The sequence below is a fragment of the Corapipo altera genome, unplaced genomic scaffold (assembly GCF_003945725.1).
Source record: "Corapipo altera isolate COAL_440 unplaced genomic scaffold, ASM394572v1 1, whole genome shotgun sequence".
Taxonomy (NCBI): domain Eukaryota; kingdom Metazoa; phylum Chordata; class Aves; order Passeriformes; family Pipridae; genus Corapipo; species Corapipo altera.
In genome coordinates this window covers 28068307-28091701 of record NW_020884873.1, presented here as the reverse complement: position 1 = coordinate 28091701, position 23395 = coordinate 28068307, and the positions used below count along the sequence as shown (strand labels likewise).

The window sequence follows — 23395 nt, the reverse complement described above, 5'->3', positions numbered from 1 at the left end:
CAAATTAAAAGCAGTGAGCATATTTTGTTTGAAGACTGGAGTATAAATACTGGTAAAAGCTAACATGCAAAGATTGTTCTTATATATTAACTGTTGATATTTTCCATCCAGAAAAGGAAATCTGTGCAATATCTTTCCTAAACTTAAAGTTAGGAAAATTGACAAGGCTTTTTTTAAGGCAGGAGGTTATCAAGGAATTAAGATTATGCTGTATGAAACAGCCTGATTACATGTCACTGATAATACCAATGTCAAGACTCAAAAAAATGTTGAGTATCCATCACCACGTACATCAGCAGCACGTATCAATATGCAGCTTAGTTACTTGCCTTTTTTTTTGATTTATTCATTTGAGCTATTTATTGCTCCACTAATTACAATGAAGACCTTGACTTAAATAGCTACACTGAAACTGCACAATGAAGGAAAATTAATCGTGCATATATTTGCAGGATATGATTCCTCCTGAGAAAATCCTGTAAGTTAGAAACTAGCACACTTGAAAATTATTTTCATCTTTTCATCATTTACTTCGCATTCAAGTTAATTTTATGTATGCATTCTATGATACCGATACTCAACAGAGGTAGGGCTATAATTTACCATTAAGGAGAACAGCCCAAGACTTCTGGGACTGTCATGCAAGAACCAAAATTCAGAGACAATATTTTCCCTCTTTTAAGTCTACTTTGAAAAAAAAAAAAAAAAAAAAAGAAAATTCCACACCTTCTTTGATAACTTGTGTTTAATGATGTAGGACCTTCATTCAAACTGTTTTTCTTGACATCTTCCTCCCATTTTCTCCTGGTATAGGAACTGCCACCACGTATTGAACTAGTAGATGATTCTCTGAAAAATGATTTTAGTTTAGCAAGCTCACATTAAAGATGTTAAAGAAGGCTGTTCTTGATGTGAGCTGAACAGTAGCTTCAAACTAAAACCCTGGGTAATACACTTAAACATAACCAAACAGGAATAAAATTACCTTTATGGACAATCATTTTCAAGTCCCTGTGAAAAAATACTATATTCCTACTAACGCCATTAGAAATATCAGAAAAAAGCAGCATCAAAAGAAAACTGCTAAAGAGGATTTAACCAGATAAAATCAACTGTTGGCTTTTATCTGTGATCATTGGTGTTTTTGTTTTTCCCAGAAAAGGAACAAAATATCTACCTGTTTGCCCCTGAGATTATCCAGTGTAATAAGGGGAAAACTACTTGGGTTTTTTAGTAGTTGATTTAATGGGATTTTTCATTCTTTGATATTATAAGAAGTTGAAAAGCTGACAAACCTTCAGAACTCATGATACTGTAGACTAGCGCAAACAGGCTTACAGTAGCCATTCCTGAGTGGCCTGCCATGCATCACTAGCTGACATGACTTTAGTCATAAGGAATTTCCAGACTGTTGTTGCAGTTTATAGCAGCAAGAAACAACCTTGCGAAAATCTACTTAGAAAAACTATTGACACTGAGATGCAAAAACTGAATTTCTAATAAAAATGTGAGTTCAAGATTTGAAATAAAGTTCAGACAGAAGGGAAAATCCCCATGACTTTCACAAAACTATACATAAAAGGTAACCAGGGGTACAGAAAAATAAAACAAAACTTTGTAATGATCTATTTTATGTTCAGATACCTTTGGCCTCAGAATGTACCTCTTTTTGCGCAAAAATTTTGCTAGAACTTCTGCAGTTGGAAACAACTTTTGAAAATGATGAAATAATAACAGTGTAGTGTTATTTCTTTCTTACCAGCAAAGAGAAACACAAATACTGAATATCATCTTACACAGAAAGGTCCTGCTGCATGAGAAATTTTTCATAATTACACAAGGTTTCACTTTGCCAAGACATAACTGACTTCAGCACTTTTGCTGAAGCACTGGCTACTCAACTGAGGCTGGGTGTCTGAGATCTGTTAACCTAAAAGCCCAGCTAGGATTCACCTTGAAGTCATTTCCATCACTCACAGTAGGACGTTATCTGGATTACGCTACATTATCGATACGTGAGACAAGTAGGTGCTCAGACAGGTAGAAGAAGAACCTGGCATAAGCAACAAGGACAAAGATCTGTGACAAAGGCAGAAACCTTAATAATTTATTAAGGTACCTGAAGGGCAGATGGCTAAATTCTACATGTAAACAAGGTCAGAATAAATGTCAAAAATCTCTTATGGCTTTAGGTAGGCAAGATGGGTTTTCTAAATACACAGGCAAAGTACTGGTGCCTAAACAGTCTGGCCTAAAAGCAGGCTTCATCTCTGGTACCCCAAGGCATACAGAAAGTTCTCAGAAAAATCAATTGTTTGGCGAGCACTGGGACCAACGAGACTAGTGACTGCAGTTAACCCAATCCACATGAGAAAAACTGTGCTATTGCTCACAGCCACTTTTGGAACTGTGTCTGTGAATGAAGCGTGATGGTTAAGACAGGCACATCCAGGACACAAATAAACCTCAATGCTGAAGCAAAACTTAATCCCTTTGTTACAACCAGTAACGGCTTCTAAGAAATAAAACTGTAAAGAAATGTTTGTCCGAATCCTAAGGTATCTTCTACTTCAGACACTTTTAGAGAACAAGAGGTTTTGAAAAGATCTCAGAGAATAAAAACTGAATAATAATAATCCCTGTATAAACAAACGAAAACTGGCAAATTCAGTCTCAAAGAATATAGTGCTCCAGAGAATGATAGCACAAACAGAAACTCCAAACCCCTCCATTATAGAAATACAGATTAAAATGCATCTGGCCAAGAAAAATGAGAGATGCTAACAAATCACACTGCACTTTAGGGGAGCATGAGATCTGGGGATATTCCTCTTCCAAAACAGAATTTGTCACCTAGAGACTAAACTTCAGTAATTTCCTGCAAACATAAGAAAAAGCAGTATTTATATCTTGTGTTCGCACCAAAACAAACCATTCTCACCAGTAGCAACAAAGACACTCCTCTTCAGGCATAAAGAAATTATCAGTCTTACACACAAGGATTACAACAGCACATTTTGAGCAACTACAGGCTTTTCAGCTCAGGTCATTCAACGTTCAGCTATCCAGACACGATCCAACAAAATGCACGACATTAGGAAGACCTCTAAGTTTTGTACTATGCATTCTACAGTAATTCAAGAAAATGTCCCAGAAGAAGAGAAAAATGGGAAAGTTAAGTTATGGTTATGTTAAGGTAAGATCATGTTACATTCTGACAATGTAAATATGACATGAAAGTATCCCAAATCCTAACAGGTAGGAAGCCTATGCACCTTTTGTTTCTTTTGTACTGAAAACTATAGAAGAAGTATCAGCAAAGAAAAATCTACAGGAGATGAAAGGTCAACATGTAAACAAGAACAATAGAAGAATGGCTTTTCTAAGCTAACTATGATCTCTGTACTGCTGCTGCACAACATGGTTTTAAGCAAAGACTATAAGAAACACATCGTTTTATCGTTATCAAAAGCAATAATGGAGCCCAGTAGCAGCATTTTGCAACTCAAGATAAAGCAGTTAAAAATAAATTTTGAATTTTATTTTCTCCCCAGGAGGCAACACTCATTGTGCAGTTCTGGTCTTGTCACAGAATAATTTGGACTTTAAAAAGGGTCATTATAATTTACAAGACCAAAAACCTTCAGGAACTGGATTATCATATGGATTAGCATAATCTATGCAGCAGGATGGTATAAATTAGCATTGTCTTAAAATACATTAAGTTTGTCAGTCACTCTAATATCAAGTAATTTTATATTTAAAAAAAATTATAGCTTTAGAATCACCTGTTTTCTTTTTCATCAATGTCAGAGGTACTGGCCAGTCGTCTTGGTATTGTAGGTGCAACATACGCAAGTCGAGTTCCTTTTCCATCTTTCTCCTGAAAGACATGTTATTTTCTATTAAGTGTTACTATTATTGATTATACTGCTAATTGTATGCTAATTGTATGTCGAGATGTATTTACTGTGACCAGATTATATAAATGAGGTTTATGCTTTAGTAAAATATTATAAAGACTGCAGTAGTGAAAGGAAACTGTTAGTGTTTTCATTCTATTGAGGTAAATGATTCAATTTCTCTTTTTTTCTGCTTTGTGGCAGTACAATTCCAACACTGATAACTGAAAGCAACTGGTTCAGTATTTTTATATGGTAGAGTATATTAATATTCTTAATCTTTAAAACATAGACACACCTGTACTTGAAACAGAATCACAAGTTCTGTGTTGTTCAGTTACCTAAACAACACTTGTTTCAGTGGTTCAGTGTATACACTGGATCACTTGGTTCAGTGTATCCATGCTTAATTACAGAACCAGTTTTTGTAACTAAAAAATCACTACAAAATGAAAACAAACACAAAAGAGACTTCTTTTGTTTATAAGATTCTTTCAACATCACTCTCCAAGTGAGGCCAAAACCATCAAACCTCTATTGCCCCCAAAGTGTAAAAACTACTACTAGCACTGCAAGTCCTAAAAAGGGGTTAAATGCCAGACTTGTACTCCAGATCGCCAGGCAATGAAGGTGCATATTACACTTGAAGAAATACTACACAGAAGCTCCATAATTTAACTTTCTGGAATTTTAGTAAAGAAGAGCTGTGGACTACAATCGTACCTCTATAATACATTATAAACATCTATACTAAGAAAGGTATATAAATTCCTTGAAATGTTGTTTTACACTTAATATTACTACCTTTTCTTTGTTGTCCAATGAAGAGGAAAGTCTAGGACTTGAAGCAGAACGCATAACACCTGCAGAGTCCTTTTCTTTCTGAGCTTCTTTGGAAGCAGTAATCTCTGCAAGTGCACCATAACTACCAGTTTTTCTAAGACCCAGCCTCCATGAAGCAGGAGATTCATCTTTCCTCTCTTCATCTTTGGGAGAAACCTTGGTTGTAGATGTTGGAAACTGTAACACATATGAAATTTACATTACCTGTGGTAATTCATGCTCCTTGCAGAGATTTGAGAACACAATTGCTTTTAATAATCATAAGTGCCAAATTCGTAGGGGAGTTGTAATGAGAGGCAACCCATTTTTCTCTTAAATTAGTCAATGAGATAAGAAATGTCAGACTGGTCAAGGTACACTACTCCTCTAAAAGTTAGCTTAGGAAAACCCACACTTTGTAATACACACTGTGAACTTGAGATGCAAACTTAGAAACATGCAAATCTGGTATTAACATTTTGATTAAATATGTTATTTTGCAACCTGTACATAAACCTGTGCACACAAGAACCTCACCATAGATTTTTCACCCTTATTGGGTACAAGAACAATGCCAGTTTTGCGCAAGCCCTGCCTCCATGATGCAGGATCTACTGACTCCACGATAGGCATGATAGGAGGAATGAAATCATACTAAAGCCAATTAAGACAAGACAAAGATGAAGATTGAAAGAATGGAAAACAGAAACAAAAGGTTGTTTTAACACCACGTAGTTTGCTCCTATGTTTATGTTACATAGGTCTTCGTTACAGCACAAATACCAAAAGCAGTAAGACACTTAAAAACTTAGTAACAGATTCCTACTAAACACAGCAAGTTTATCTCATTCAGAGGCAGAATTACAGTTTGCACAGAAGAGAACGACAAAGCCTATGACCTAACAAGGTCCATGGCCTAAATCCTCACAGTGTTGAGAATACTGGAAGATTCACACTAACATACCCCTTACCTTCTAATCCTATATCATTCATATCCTTTAATCACGTCCCATGCTGGCTTAGCTACCCTCCCAAACCTGCTTTACTTCAGTACTTGCAGTCAGAGAGCAGCACTACTGAATGCCATGTAGACTGAAGAAAACCCAAGTTCAAGCTTAGTACTGCATCTGCACCACCTGTGTGCAACATATGGCTTGGCCATCTATGGTGCAAGAGCAGAAGAGCAGCTGCAGTAGCACAGACAGTATAAACCTGAAAAGGCATGTGCAAGAGCAGGTGAAAGATCACTCATACAGTGCTGCTTTACCTTCATTAGTAAAAACAGTTTAAAAACTTTTTGTTCATTGATACGAGCTTCAGCTACTCCTCTAGATCACATGTACCTCCTATGTTACAAGATAATCAGTCTTGATATAAATGTGCATTTATTTTGTTGCTACAGAAGGCCCTGAGCTTTTCATACAATATTAGGAAGATAACTACAGTTTACTTTTAAACTGCACCTTTTACCTTTGAGATCAAAACATAAACCATTAATTACTGCATAATAAAATTACAACAGTGTATTAACAATTTGTAAGAGGTTATAATTCAGCTTAAAATCAAATTTATTTCTTCCTATAAAAATAACCCCCCTTGTCATTTAATCACACAACTGCATGTTACATTAAAGGATATTCTGTAAGATGAATCATCATTAGATTCTATTCTGAGTAGGAAAATATAACCCCAGTAAGCTCCCAGGAGCTAAATACACTACATACTATTCCCCCAGCAGTATGTCTTTTCTCTCTACTGTGGCTTCATTATATCCTGAACACTTTTCAGAAGTATCAGTAGTGGGTTACACTTTCATTGATGCATACAGAAAAGTTGTAATGATTGACAAATGAAGACTTAACCAGCTTACTATCCAGTCTGTTTTGATATTCTAAAAGTTTGACTTGGATACCATCTTCTGACTATGCATTATTATCTACTGTAATTTTTCCCCCAGGCACACCTATCTTCCTTTGACAAGCCAAATAAAAGTTCATTCAAATTAACTTGTCATGTAAAGTTACAAGCTGTAAAAAGCTTCAAGCGTGCAATATGGCTTTACTAGGTGTGTTTTTTGAGCTGTCCATTGAAAAAATGTGTCCTAATTATCTAGCTCTTCCATGAGGTCCTAACCATATTGAAACAGGGATGAGATCTACAGTACTTTTTACTGCACAAATACAGACACAGAGAGACGCTAGAACTGTGACTTCTAGAAATTTTGAAGGAGTCCAACATAGAAAAGACTTCCAAAGATGAAGTTTAGCTTCAGAAAAAACAAGAACTCCACTCACTGTGCAACAAATTTTTTTTTTTTTTAAGAGGATCTTACATTCAGCTACTTTGTTTAGAATTAAGCTACAGTTTAGAATTAAAACCATTCAAAATTTAAAAAAATGAACACAGTTTCTGGAGAAGAACACAAAATATTTTAAGAATCTGTGCATAATTTCATCAATTCACTTTGGTTAACCCAATCTACTTTTTATACTACAATCAAAAAATGTATGCTTACCCAGAAGAAAAGAAACGGAAAATCACAAAAAAGATATTTTATTTTACCTTCTTAACAGGCGATGTAGGTGGCCCTTGGCCACCAGCTACTGAAGGCGCCGTCACAGCTACCGATGCTGATTGTGTACTTGTGGTATTTGCATTATTAGCTGACAACGTTTTGGTCTTATCTGCAAAATATTTACAAGATTTTAATTTTCATTTTTCTTTCACAATTTCTTCACCTCTACAACACAGAGCAGAATTTCTATTGAACAAATTTGACAGTCAATTTTACAAACAGCATTTTATTATTTATTCCTCAGTGTTTTCCCCATCACTCCCAATCTGTATCTTATCTAGGTCCATCTTTTTTTCTAAAAGGTCATGCATGCAATGTTTTTTTTGGTATTCAGGAAGTGTTACCACTCAGAGATGCCGAGACAAAACCACAGAATCATTCAAGCTGGAAGTGACCTCAGGAGATCACCTAATTCAACCTTCTGCTCAAAGGAGGGTCAATACTGCCTACAGAGTAGGTTGCTAAAGGCTTTGATGAGACATGTCTTGTAAACCTCTAGAGACAGAAATTCCACAGTCTCCCCAGACAGCCTATATTTTGGTAGCTAGCTAATGAGCATAAAAAAATTGTAGGAGGTATGTTGGCATCTAATCTGATCTCATTAATGCATATAAATATCTCAAAGGTGGGTGCCAAGAGGATGGTGCCAGACTCTTTTCAGTGGTGCCCAGTGACAGGACACAAAGTGATGGCCATAAACTAAAATACAAGAAGTTCTACCTCAACATGAGGAAGGACTTTTTCACATTGAGGGCAGCAGACACAGGGAAGTCGTGGAGTCTCCCTCTCTGGAGACAATCAAACCCACCTGGCCACATTCCCATGTACCTTGTTCTAGGTGACCCTGTATTGGCAGGGGGTTGGACTAGATGATCTACAGAGGTCCCTTCCAACCCCGACTACTCTTTGATTCTGTGATTATGTAATAGTTAATTTGAACTAAAGAAGATAGGTGTTAATTCGAATGAAATATTTATTCTCGGATAACTGTATATGTTGAGTTCAAAGAAATTATTAACTGCACGGAGAACCCAGCCAGGAACTCTGGCCACCAGAATGGGCTGAAGCAGGGACTTGCCTTCCAGAGCGCTGACTTTCCATTTGCTTCATTCCTTCTTTGTCCCCTGTTTTTCCTACCTAAGTTTCACTGTCTATCTACTCTTCTGCTTTGTCCTTTCTACCAAAATGTCTTTCTCTGTGCTTTATGTACCTTAATTCCTCTTATATAAACATACAGAAAATGACGTGGTTGTGATACAGTAACTGTTCTCACTGCATTTGCTTCAGTTTCATAATGTTACACCTCACTTCTGTTTCAGGTATTCAAATTGCACATTATTTGGGATGGGATGCTACCTCCTATCTGTGCAGTATGGATCAACATGGGGTTCAATCCCCACCAGTTTTGGCCTTACTATAAACACACCTTTACATCTACACTACCCATACAGCATAGGAGCAGTTAACTTGGAAAGTATGCAATGTTTCGTAGTGTTCTCACAACTACATTCAAATTCAACAAGGTACCAATCTTCAACTAGAAATTCTATAATTGATAGTATTGCTGTTACATACTTGTTTTAGTTATGGACACAGTTGAACAAATGTTTCGAAAGTGACTTATGCAGTAAACAAATACAAATACAAAAAACCAGCTTACATGACTAACCACTTAATGGAAAGTACTTTCTAAACACAACTGAAAAAAAATGGTGGTGAAATTCTAGATGATAAAAAGCTGAATAGGACAATGTGGACTGACAGTACAATTTGAGATGATGCACAGGCAGATCTGATGGAAAACTATTAACGATTAAAATGATTTAAAATATAGAAAAAAGTTATCTGGAGCAAAAGCATGGAAGGAGAAAAATGGATTTTTCACAACTGTATTCTGAAATTATTTCTAGGACACCAAGAACATAGTTGTATCCATGACTGAGCTAATACTGACTAACTTTCAAAAAACATTACAGTACCCCAAAGTAAGTTACAAAACCTGAACTGCTGAAAAATTTTGTTTTTCATCATGCTTCCCTGCCCTTTGCAAGATTCTAGCTTTGTATTCATAATTCCCCTCTTGGTCTTACAGACAGAATTGTATTTATTTTGAAACTATATTCTCACATAACTAATGTAACAAAATATAAGTTTTAGGAAAACATTTAAAATATCCCGAGAGATTAGAAATCACAGTTTCCAGTACTTCAGAATATGGAACACTATTAAAATACTTTACAACCAGATTGCTCCTTAAAATATTAAGATTTTTCACTAGAAAAACCTTTCACTACTTTAAGCCGAATAACGGGAAAAGAAAGGGAAAGTACAATCTTGGAACTTAGAGATGCAGCTCTACAGGGAAAAGCCTAAAGTCTATCTTGCCAAATAAAGTATGATAAAGCCTTGTTGATATTAAAACCCCTGAAGTTTACATAAATTAATTCTTGTGTCAGAGTCAAATTTTCCTGGCACAAACTACATACTGGCAATGAAGAGAACACAATTACCAGAATCATAAAGCTCAGCAGACATTACAGTCAGCTCAATGACAGAGAAATTACTACATGTTACATATTATAAGTGGTTTGAATTTAGCAAAGCTCAGTAAATAACTGATGCAAGTATGCTAAGGTAAAAGACTACTTACAAAGCTTGACAGACATTTTTTCCAGCTTAATAGTGAAATGCTGGCTTATTTCAAAATACAAAAAAATAATTAAACCATAATAGACAGATTGTTTCAGCAACTTGTTTTTACTTCTAACTACATTAAAAGTTCATGATAGATTGGTTCTAAAATACCTTCTTAGTCTTACCTTTCAGGTGAAGAAATTAGAATGTATTAAAATGAAAACCGACAGCTTACCAAAAATGGTCACTTATTTTTAGAAGTGTAAATATAAAATATTAACAAGCTATTTCTAACGACATCCTTGTCTATGTATTTTATTGCTGCATTGTAATTTTAAAATTCTTTATTAGGATTGAACATACATCTTTAAATACTAATTGGCTGACATTTGTTTTCTGGTTTGAAAGAAAATGATTCTATGCTGTTCTTATATCACTATTGGCTATTCTGAAAATTGTTCAAGAAAAAACCAACCCATAAATTCCAGAGAAGAGCAAAATACAGGGTAATATGCATACAACTTTGCATACAATCCCAAACTTTTCAAAGAACATTCCTCTTTAACTCAAGTTGCATATGAAGTAACTGTTAACATTAAAATAACACCTTTAAAAGTTTATCTCAGTACACACTGAAAATATATGCACTATTACTCTATCAATAGCTGAGTCACGATTGCCAGATTAATTGATAATTAATCTGGTAATAAGAATGTTTGTACTTTTACTGATCCAATCTCTAAACCAGTTTCACAAGCAAATACTGCTACAAAACTTTCATTTCTCATTTGATCTTCTTTTTCAATGTTTCTGACATGCTACTTAAGGCTTATATTATTCTATTTAATTAAAAGTATCAATTGTTAAGTAGCCAATCAAGTAAACTGGTTAATAGCTTTAACCTAAGTAGCCACCAGTAAACACATCGATTTGATGTATCTGTTATGACTTGACTTTAGACTTGTATAAACTTGCTTTAAAATGACTGGAAGCTTAGTGAAATGCAGAAGAATAAGTGAAACGTACTATACTTAACTCTCTATCATGTGATATTAAATAAGTAAATTCATAAAGTAAAAACCTGAAGAAAGGCAATGCTCCAAATAACGTACCAGTCTCTGCTTCAGATTCTGAGTCATCCTCCTCTTCCTCTTCACTAGAACAACTGGATTCATCCTTCTTTCCTTCTTCTTCCTCATCTGCTTTTTCTTGCTCCAGAGACTCTGCATTCTTTTCCTGCTCCATAATCAATGTCTCCTTACTGAGTTTAAAAAGAAAAGTACTTACTAAATTCCAAAAAATTTACTAAAACCTGTTAAGTAGGACTTTGTGACAGCTTGTAAAGTCATCTTTTTTAAGAGCTTATAATTTTTCCTATTTTACTTACTTTTTGAATGTTTTCTGTGTCTGATTATTATCCAGGTTGGCTGTGGATTCAATTAGGGGAGATTTCTTTTCGCGCTTCTCACTATGAAGCTTCAAAAAATAGAATGATGCAGTTTAATTGATAGAATGGTATCACTGCGACAAAATTACAAATGGAGGGAAATCTTCTCTAACTATTACAAATACTGGAGTGTGTGTGTATAAGCTTTCAAAGTTCAGAATTCTAAAATCTCAGAAGCTGTTATTCCAATTGTTTATACTTCAGATCATAAAATGACACTGGACGAGGCAAGTAGTAGAGCACCTTTCTTCTTCCAAGGTTTTTTGGTTACCAAAACTGACCAAGTAAGGGCATAAAAGATCTTGTGAGATGGCTGTAGGATTACCTGAATTGAAGTGCCAAATCAAAACTTTGGGTTTAATGTTTATGCTGCTCTTGAGCTGAATACCATATTCCCATGTAAAATAAACTATTATATATATATATATATGCACAAGGCCTACCAGATTCTGCTTCTTTTGCAATTCTTCTAAATATCCTAGAATATCTTCATCTGCTACATCAAACGCTGTTTGACCCTGGAGAAGGGGAAGAAGTAAAACATCGTAATTGTGCAAGAGAATTTAAATACAACAGACTACAATGTCTTCTCATATGATGATGCAGGTAAAGGAGCACATTCAGAGAGAGAAATTGAAAAATATAAGTCAAGCTCTATTGCAAACCGTTAGTCTGTCAGTATTTGAAAACAATTTTGCAATATTACTTTTTTGGGGGGTAACTGAAACAAAACCATCTATACCTGATGAGTAAACACATTTTTTAAGTGATAAAGACATAACAACAACATTTTCCTGTCCTTTGAAGTGAACAAAAACCCACTATGAAGGAAAAGAAAAGTAGATTGATGAATATAATTCTCACAATATTAGCTCCAAACAAACAACTGCTCCCAGTGGCAGCTGTACGGATGGATCCTGAGCAGTTCAGTATCCTTCTCATCGTAGACTACCACATCAACCACAGATTGATTTTTTAAAGATTATAATATTTAAACAAGCTATACTAAATTTAAGTAGTCATGTTTTCACACTTTACAGCAAAACTCTATTTTATAATTGACATTCCATTTTAGAGAAGATCTGCTACAACCACTTGTTTTTATTTTAGTGTATGACTTCCATGGGCTATGAACTTGAAGGCTGGAATCCAGGCAAATTCCTAGACCCACTGGTATATATGCAGCTGCATCAACATAATGGGTGGATTTCATGAGATGTTGGGAAGATCATGACAAGATCAGTCTAGTAAGTTCTTCTGTACAATAACCAGCAATAAAGACAGAGCTGTCATTTAAATGCAGTCACAGTAGCTTATAAAAACAATGAAAGGTGTTCCTATTTGCACTTATTTCAGTTTCTCAAAATGTTAACTAAAGGTAAATATATTCCTAATTACACTGTGAAGGCTATCTTAACCGGTTAGACAGGAAACCACTAATTTTCACATCCATAAAGCTTCTGACCATACAGAAGCATGTGCACTTTTCAACAAGGCTTACCCAAAAGAGCTTGACATTTGAACTGTTATCTCAGGTTTATACTTGCATTATAATTACAGTTTTTAAAGTGGTCTTCTATTTTTAGGTAGCTGTTAAGTGGGAGTTAGACCTACCTGGACCACAAAGAGTCACTTTACAAAAAAATGTTGTAGTTGGAAGGTTACATTTAAACCCAAATCTACAACAACTGATACCTGAAGTGCCTAAACAATAAAGGCTGAGTTCTCCAAGGTGCTAAGCACATACAACTGAAACCAAATCCAGAGGAGTTTTCAATCTTCTTATCTCCAAAACCAAAAATGCTTACTAGCTTACTTAAGAACACAACAGGCAAATCTTTCCTAGCTTTCAGAGACAAGCCCATATAGCAAAAAAAACCAGCTGATATATTTCTGTGACTCCTTATTTCTTATTCTTGCCTAGGTGGAGTTGAACATACTTTTATGAAAGTGCTCTCTAGCGTATTATATCCGCATTGTCACAGTCCCAGTAAAAAGTCTAACACATAATATGAAAAACTGGTTTTGATTAATTACATCTGCGTCTGACTACCTGATACAAAATACAATTATGTAGCTGACATTTTTAAGTTCTGTAAGCATTATACAGAAAGAGTTGAAGCTGTCTGGAATTTAATTTCAGAATTCACTAATTTTATTATAAGTATCCTCCATTTGTAAGGAATAAAAATTCAACGAAGTCTAAAAATGTTAAGCAGCAGTAATTTTACCCTTACATAGAGTAAATATTTGCTAATTCATGGTCTGCATCTGCATTATTTTCCTAATTTATTTTTAAAAGTTTATGAAAAAATTCAATGAAGAATCCATCTTACGATGGCAGGTAATTTACATATATAGTAGTGACAGAAACTGGAAGCAGATCAGAATACACTGCAAAGAAAAGAATGAGAGTTCAGCACTTACACAGTTGAATGAAAAGGTTTGGATCCTTCTGATGCCTGTGTGAATCATGAATGTATTTGTACTTATTGGGAGCAAGATCTTGCAAAGCCAGCAAGCTACACAGGCATAGAAGTCTAGGAAATACAGCTTAGGAAGCATTTAAATTATGTCTAGTGAGTCCAGAGAAGCCTAAAAGTTTCTTCCAGCACACCCAAATGAGCATAATATAGTGGTAACTCTTCAGTATAGCAGCACAAGCTTATTTTAAGAGTTCAAACACTACCCAAAGGCATCATCATCTTCAGAGATCAAATGAAAGCCTGTATGCAATCCATCAAGTCACTAATTTTGAATCACTGAAATGCCAACAAACTCTTTCGATTTTGAATTTCCACGTGAAAGATTGCATGGACCATTTAATATAGAACTAAGCATCATGTCTGCCTAGAAATTAATTTAGACAATCAGAGAATTTAGTTTTGAACACAAACATGCTGTTTTGACAAAACATGCATTATATAAAGCTCCACGTACAGTAAACAGCAGTTTATCATCACTTTTCTTACCCTGGCTTCTAAAGTCACTTTAGAGACCAGAACTTTGTATCTTGACAAGGATTACATAAAAATCCTACCACTTTGTTGACAGCCTCCATATCACATAGGTTTTCCACTAAAATGCGACATGCTTCTTCTTTACCCCAGTGAGCAGCAGCATGAAGTGGTGTCCAGCCATCGTAATCTTTAATATTTACATCATAGTGAGCCTGTATTAAAAGCCTAAAGAAATTAAAAGAAACAGATCTTGACACTGCTGACAGAGATAAATAAATTGTCATAAAAATCATGAAATTATTCTATGATAATATTCTTCTCCTTTTTCATCATAGATATTTTGGTTGGGCTATTGACAATTGATTTTCACTTCTCACAGAAACATTTGCCTTTTCATTGTTCAGTGGGTATATATTTATAAGGAAAAATCAGGAAAAATAGTCTTTTCCATTTCCTTCTCTATTCACTTTCTCTTCAAAGCATTGCTTCTATTAGCAATAGAAAAAAGTTAGATAATTTTCTCTATACGTGTAGTAATAGAGAACAGCCCCTTTAAGGAAAAGAGAGTTGTAAAACGTAAAAAATTTTGTTCTTATTAGTAAACTCTTAAACCCGCCTCCCATTCTAATATTAGTTGCTTGAAATTTGCATCTCCTTCTGTTATGAGCATTTTTGCAACAATCCAGTGTTTAGGTGCTTCAATTTGTCTCTGAGAGAGAACAGAGCTCCTCAAATAGAGGACCTGTCATTCAGCCTGCATTCAATACTCAAATTCAGCATGGTTCTGAGGTGAGCGTCCAAGTGACAAAGGACACTTAACCTAAAAACACTTCTATGTAAAGGGCTAACAGCTCTCTGTACCGCTGTCCATAATTGTTACAAATCACATAACCACAAAGTATTCTTCTCAAAAAATTCCTCCAGTTTCTCAAGAGCCAACATACTTATAGTAGTATCCTCCAATAAGTCAACCTTCACATATGCTTAGCTGTAAAGTCTTGCAGTCTGGCATCCTATACAAAGTACACGTTTTTGATAATTTGAAGTAATCACAAAAATTGCCTGCCCATATATTTTTCCCCCCCTAGGAAAAGTATATGGACTGGACTGCAAAAAACTACAATAACTGAGAGAGTTAGAAAACTATGGAACAATTATAGATAAAACTCCCTTACAGACATATACTACTCTAAAACTAAAATTACTCTTTTCCAACAGAATAATTTCTCTTTGTCATGTTGAAGCATCAGGGTTTTCTGAAGTAGAACTCCCATTCAGTAAATTGCTCTGCAGACCTTAAAGGCAGCAATACTCACAGAGTCAGGATGTATGCTCATTTTCATTCATGTTACAATACCTAAGTGCTCCTAGCACTGGTAAAGCAGTCAAATAAATCTATAATCACAGCAAAGCAATGTATTACTAATTATGCTTTACTGAAATAAAGCAGAGTTTTTATGAAAAATAACAATTAAATTTCTGTAGGGGTATAGATTGGTATTATATTAATGAAAAACTATCTGTCAATTAGGGGACACCACAAGCCTGAAGTTTTCCAGGAAAGCTTTCAAGAGTCATGATTTTCACCAATATCAAAATGCAAAATTAACTAGTTTTCAATTGTAAAAACTTTTAGTCTGGATTACAAACTGTGCTTTAAGTCTGCAAATAAATATGTTGTCTTGAAAATATGTACAAACTGGAAGGCTAACTGGCATTATAAAAAGGTCTTAAGCTTGTTTACATAGTTGGTTTTAGAAACAGGACAAGTTTTTTATCAACTTCCTTCTCTGAAATAAGTATTCAGGCTAAATGTGTACACTGTATTCATATTTCAAATGATTTAAAATAAAAGTTAACAGCATCATGATTTATGAGTGTTTGAAAACATAAAATCAAGCTTTGAGAAAAGATTGGTTTAGAGACTAATTTTTTAAAGATACAACTCCTAAAAGTTGGAAGTCTCCAATTCTATCAATTCCAAGCAGCATAACATCAAGATGAGAAAATATGAAGTTTCCATTTAAACCACACTTACTTTAAGACTTCTGTATAGCCCTTAGCAGCAGCTACATGAAGTGCTGTACCACCAGATTTTGCATGCCTGACATCATTTATATGGCCACTGTTGAGCCACTGTCTTGCATCTCTTAGCATTATTCTTTCTTCTTCTTTTCGAGCTGATTCTATATCAACTCCTAATTCAGATAGGGAGGGGAATAGGGTAAGAGAGGACACAAAATATTTTAGTTCAAATACTTCATTTTAATTATGTAACAAATCTTATGCCATGTTTAGATGATACAAAAAAATAACCACTAAACAATATGAATAATGTTTGGAGTTAGAGATGAATATCTTTTTGAAGATGAACCCTAACAGGTTATAGAAACACCCAGTGTTATACGACAGTTTGCATGCATAATGCATTTTTTAACAAAAGGGTTTATAAATAAAAAATAACTGTAAAAATCAATCTACTAAAACTGGTTCTTCCATTTTAAGAATGTCTACCATCACAGTAATAACCACTGAACTGACCTGTTAAAAAAAGAGGAAAATTCTATTTTAACTAAGCACTAAAATATAAGTCTTATATATACATATAAGTTGATGTATCTGTACAAAGTAGAAAACAACTAAAATTGTTTTACAAAGAGCTATCTATGGGAAGAGAAACAGCCTCACTTTTCAACACTGATGACAAGATGGAGGTGTATGTTCTATACTTTCTACAGCATTTCTTGTTTGTCTTCTATCACGGTGAATCATAAACCTTATACTCAAACAGCCAACCCTTTGGATATGTCACTTCATAGCTTAAGTAAAAAAACCAAAATCACTGAAAACTTTTTACAGTATGTCTCACAAAAAATTATCACACACTGATGAAAAGGGAGAAAGGCAGTCCAACATCATAACATCAACAAGTATATACATTGTGTGAAACAGATGAAAATAAATTACAGACCCTGAATGGGCAAAGCAAACATATATTTGTAAAGATTTTTTAATTACTACTACATGGAGTAATCCTAGGAACATAGCAGGAAAGGGGTCTTGAAGAGAACTATGTTCTATCTGTGATACCTGAATGGTGACAACTTGTAAGGAGAAGTGTTTCAGTAACTGTGATCATCAAGATTACAAACTGTATCTGAGTTGACCTTTAACAGAAAAATCAGTGGGCCAACCTTCAGCAAAACAATTTTATTTGGATGATTTCTCTAATCTTAGACGCTGGTATGCACGGAATTGGGAGATGTATACTGTTCTTCTGTCTTCTGGACTTCTAATTTCTTGTAGAGCAAATCATTAACTTGGACATAATAAAAACATATCTAGAAACAGGTACTGATCTGCTCAACAACAGCCCATATAGCCTATTAAATCAAACATTCAAAATACTTAAAAGATAGATGCTCCTTGACTCAGATCTAATTCTACATTCTTTCAGTATTTCCCACCAAAACTTCATCTCTCCCCAAACTATTTTTCTCTAGCACACTTGTTTCTATCACATAGCTCTCCTAACTGTCCAACTAGTAAAAGCACAATGTCAAGCAGACCCCAAACAAGAGTATGCAAAGCTAGAACATCTCTTTTCAAAACTACTCCAAATAATTAATAATTTTGATTAATTTTCACAGTCTTTATAATGAATGGCAATTTCAAGCTCTAATGTCTTCAAAGGAACTGCAAGCTACTAATCTTTTACAGGATGAATGAATCCCCAGAGGATGGAAACCAAATGAAATCCAACTTGACTGTTGCCCATTTAGACGTGCAGCAGAAACTGAGGTACTCAGCAAAGTGGTCATCATTAAAGAAATTATTAGTATCACAAAATGAAAACACACAGATAATAGAGAGAAGATTCTATGTAATGCAAAGCATCATTCTACTGTGTAAAATGTGATAAAACAGATTATAATAAAACAGATTCATCAAGTTCTTATCAATCCACTGGCAACTAGAAAGTCAAAGCAGTGAACAGATAAACTGAAAGCAATTATATGGGCATTGCTGAAACACCCTTAAGGCAGTGGATAGCAGTGATATATCTGTTATGTTATGTATGAATTTGTATTCCATAGTTGCTGCAATTCCCCAACTATAGAGCAGCCAAACTCTTGAAAACAATATGCCTATATCAAAATTTCCTGAAATGTAGGAATATACAAATATGTGAACAGAAAAAACAAAACCCACAAAACTACAAAATCCCCCCCTAAAATAACAAAAAAAATCACCTCCCAAAAGCCAAGAAACTGAAACAAACAAACAAACAAATGCAGAACACAAAGAAAGATCAGTTGCAGAAAAGAGTCTCTTAACTAAGTAAATCTGGTAAAACTTTATTCTAAGGACAACCAAAAGATAAAATTTTACAAAGTATCATAAAATAATTGAAGCAGGTTAAACATTCAGTGTTCTAAGCAGCTGACCAAACTCCTAGACTCATTTGCTTAATTGACTAAAAAAATTATTTTATTCTTGACAATTTAATAAAAACTAACAGAATTACATTTTATCAGAAACTCATGAAGAACCATAATCTGGAAGCTGAGTCTGCAAGATGCAGGAAGATATACAAGAAGCACTCAGCAGAGGAAAAAGCTAAAAAATTTTATGACCAATATGAAGAATGAGGACCAGGAACTCTGAATCAATAATGCACTGATAATCCTGTATTCTCATTCCTCCAGAAGGCTCCTACATATTGAAGTGTGAATTACTGCAAACTGTAACTTCCTGGGCCTTGGCATCTGCTTGTCTTTCAGAATGACACAGCAGTGCAAATCAGCAGATCCTGGGACAATAATGCTCTAGACTGCAGTTATTTACATATCAGTGTGGCCTGCAAAACACTACTGTGCTAATAAATAGTTTATATCTCATCCTCTGTTCGTCATATTTATGTCCATTCCCTTTTGCATGCCCGAAGTCCAACTGCGAATCCTTATCAGCATGAGTAACCTTTTCCACCTGAAGAACACGATGCAAATTCCTATCAGTGTAAAACTGTCCATCTACATGTCTAGTTGTTTTGAGGCAATTTTGTATAAAGGTAGAACAGAGAAAAAACTCCTTCCAAACCCTGATCTTGAGATTCCAATGGGTCATGTCTAAGCACACTTTCCAGATACGCCTGCAGACTCAGGGATTTATGTCAAAATAGTAATGCTTCTGTAGAAAAAGCAACTAATACTGAATATTGACTTCTATCAGTATCACAAACAAAGCCCAAACAAGCTATAATGGTTGCAGAGAAGTAATGGCTGCATCAATACATTATTTGACAAGACAGTAATTTTCTGGTCATATTTCAACAGAAGAAAGTACCACAATCTTGCCAATCTAAATAAAACATTCCACATTAATAACTGGCATGAAAATGGGAATTGAACTTTGTGTCATAGAAAAAGAGCTGTGTGCTCTGAGATACGCTAAATAAAATTCCCATTATTAACTACAGAAAACAGAATGCAAACAGCCCTTATTATACCTTGTACGGGCTTTCTCTTTCCTGTTGTTTTCCAGACTCCATTAAAATACCAAGGGAAAAGAAAACGCTTCATCATAGGTTTCCAACCCTTTCTCCCTACGGCCCATAGATGGCAATGCGCTGCCTCCCAGCTCAGCCTCCGCCACAGCACTCGCTCACACCACCAGTCCGATTAACCTCTCTGGCAGCCTAACAACTTCTTAAATCATTAATAATTTATTACTAAATGTTTTCACTTTTTTTTCTGATCAACAAGTGTTACTCAACAGGTTTGAAAACAGTGTGCCATTCAGTGAGCATTTAATGAAATTCAGCATAAGTTTAACTGCTGAATCATTGTTTCAGGACAACTCAGCCATATAAAGGCATGTTTTACAGATACTGCAGGGAAGATCAACCCACTTTTTACTTCATGAAGTGAATGTTTATATAAAAATGTAATAGTTCACATTTTATCCACATAAATAGAGCTGAGTTAAGCAATAATTCTGAGAGAGTCCTGTTACATTACTTATAATTAAGAATAGGGAACATGTGCTTCTTTCCTTGAAACAAAAGTAGCGATTGACTTCGAGTTATTGAATAAATAGCTACCACGGTGTATGATGAACTCCTGATTCACCTCACATCACCTCTCCCTACTAACTCACCTCCTGAGAATGTTTCCTATAATTCAAAATAACTCCTTAAGCAGTTAAAAATAATTTTAAGAGGACATCTGATGATAAACAGCTAAAAAAAAATACCTTCAAACCATTATAGTTAAACCCTACTGAAGACCCCAGGAGAGACGACATTTAAAATTGGCCAGGGCTGGCCAAGACTAAAGCCACATCTCTTTCAAGTCTGCTGGTTTTCACCAGTGCAAATGAAAAGTTTACACTACTGGCAGAAGATAACTTCCACAACTCTGTGTTGAAACACTGTAGAGTAGAAACATAAGAGATCACTTTGAAAGACTAAATAATATTTTTGATAAAGCTAAAGCATTTTGAGGATTGCAGTGGCACCTACATACATGGGATCGGCCAATGGTAAAGGCATCAGCCATAAGCAGAAACAACAAGTTCTAAAAGAAGGGTTTTTTAATAACACACAAATCAGTTAAACCACATGGAGTGAAAAAGGAATAGCTGTTCAGCATTATTTAGAATAATTTCCACAAAAAACCTGATTTTGCTTTCTGTGAAGTGTTGGTATCAAAAAACCTTTATATCTTACCTAAGCATGTAAGGTATCTTCTCATAAAATATAAAACTAAACTAGGTTTTTAGTTTAAAAAATAATTAAGCCAATAATTCCCCTTTGAAGATTAAGGTAAAAAAATGTTTTCCTTACTATCAGGGTGGTACGGCTTTAGTTACAGGATATCTATTTCATTAGTTTACAATCACTGCAGAGTTCATTGTATCAACAGTCATGTTATTCGCCCAGCAGAACACAAGAGGACACATGAAAATGCACCCAACCCTTCGTGCAATTTAGAGGTGTCACATACGGAGATCAGCATGACTGAAGAAAAACAGACACTGGATAATAATACTAGAAAAGCTCTCTTCTTTCACATCCAATGCTCTTTACAAAAACAGAACTTGTAAAACAACAAGATCATTTTGGATCACTGACCATCTTCTCTCTAGTCAGATCTGATTCTGGAGTCTGAATACTAAAATAGGATGAGCAAACATTGCAGATCCTTCCTTTCATTAAGCCTGTTATGTCACATAGAAATTAACTGTATTGTATTCTGTGATTTACTTTTTGTGAATTTAGTGTCTTCAGAGGCTCCCACATTTTGTCCTGTAGTAAGACATGTCTTTAAAATACAATTTTTGCAATTACCTGCAAAAATTTGGCCATCTGTACATCAGTGCACCACTGATCAGTTTGCACACTGAATAGCTGCGCAACTGGAAGGGTTTGTTTGTACTTTTCCTACAAAGAAAGAAGGCCTGCAAAAGTAGTAAAAAGGGTGATCTAACACAGTGGGTTTCCTCAGATTTCTAACAGAAACAAACATCAGATGTCATCAGTTAAACATATCTGAAATGATATGATCTGAAATGAACCTGACTGATCTTTCCAGGCAATCTTTTGCCACCAAGCAACTCTGACTGCCAGTAGGTAGGGAGCCATACTTGCAGCATTAACAATGCAACACAAAAATGAAACTAATTCATGTAGGAATAAACACATGAAAAGGTTGGAAGGTAAAAATGTTACAGAAAATGTCAACTTACTTTTCACACTGCATGTTTTACCTATGCAGATGTAGGATATTTTGGCACCCAGGTTTATTTATTTTCAAAATAAATAGGATGATCTTCCATTACCCATAATATGAGCCAGACTGACCGTTCCACAGACCTCACTGGTAACTTGCATTATCAAAACTGGCATTGCTTTATATGATACGAAAGAGTGCATTATATGGAAGGAATAGGAATTATCCCACTGCTAGAGGAATAATTATATTCTGCTACAAGTATGGTCAAAGATGAAACTGTGACAATGCATCACTGTTAATTCCACATTAGGAGAAACAATTAAGTTCCTATTTAAGCTCTGAACTTCTCTAGCCACAACATATACACAATTAGGTACTTCTATAAGTGATCATTGTAATGACTGAATAATCATTTTGTATTTAATATTAAGTTTACATTCAAGTTAAGGATGCCACCAAAAGCACATAATTAAAACCTTATTGCTGAGACAACTGTCTCATGATTTAGTAAGATATACACAAGTTCACATCCAGATTCATACCCTTTCTATTCTATTCTCATGCACAATCATGAAATATTTCCTCTGATTTCATCTCTGCAGGTAAAAGCCCTGAGTTCTTATAGCTTCAGACACAAATTCAGAAGGAGGGATACTGCATGCCTTCTTCCTTGTTTCTGTGAAACAAGCAAGCAAACCAACTGACAAAAATGTCAGAGGAATGCCTGGAAAATAGGTTTTCCATAGCAAGTGAAATTTAGGATTTTAAACCAACCTAAATTATTACTTTAGAAGCTAATAGCTACAGTGTGGGAACATGTACCTTCTTCTCAGATTTTTAAAGACAGTACAGCAGACAGTTTATAGCACATTTAACTACGAAATACATAAATCTCACTGAAATTTTCAGTGATTTGTGGCATTTAGTTTAGGTTGCAAATGTTAACGTTACAATTGGGATGTTCAAAATAATTAAAATAAACTTGCAAAAGACTAAACATTACTGTGTAATGTTGAATATATGCATTGTAAAAATGTATGTAAAATCCAATATAACAAATAATTTCTTTTTAAAAAAGCAACAAAATATAAAAGAGATTTTGGAAAAGTTGGTTCCCCAAATAATTCCAATTTTACAAACAGCTATTGCAGTCAATTAGTATTGCACATCAGTGAAGTCAAACATTTAAAAAAGAACCTTAAAGAATCTAGTCTGAGGCACATTCCAGAAACAACTCTTGAGCAAAGATTGACAATACTGTTAGAAAAGAGAACAAGTAATTAAAATGGAGAAATTATAATAGAGACAAAAAAAATACT

The 23395-nt window shown here is 34.8% G+C and overlaps 1 protein-coding gene across 4 annotated transcripts in view; it reads right to left on the bottom strand.

Annotated features, from left to right (window-relative positions):
• Window positions 1-23395, bottom strand: part of PPP1R12A (protein phosphatase 1 regulatory subunit 12A) — a 113588-nt gene that overhangs the window by 32630 nt on the left and 57563 nt on the right. For 3 of the 4 annotated variants that reach the window (XM_027655443.1, XM_027655425.1, XM_027655432.1), the window contains exons 4-12: window positions 16379-16538; window positions 14421-14565; window positions 11824-11898; window positions 11321-11409; window positions 11046-11194; window positions 7287-7408; window positions 4707-4922; window positions 3789-3883; window positions 727-849 (exon numbers count right to left, since the gene is read on the bottom strand). In XM_027655443.1, coding sequence (XP_027511244.1) covers window positions 727-849; window positions 3789-3883; window positions 4707-4922; window positions 7287-7408; window positions 11046-11194; window positions 11321-11409; window positions 11824-11898; window positions 14421-14565; window positions 16379-16538 — 1174 coding nt within the window. The remainder of the gene's footprint in view (window positions 1-726; window positions 850-3788; window positions 3884-4706; window positions 4923-7286; window positions 7409-11045; window positions 11195-11320; window positions 11410-11823; window positions 11899-14420; window positions 14566-16378; window positions 16539-23395) is intronic. The other variant, XM_027655453.1, reaches the window with a different exon arrangement.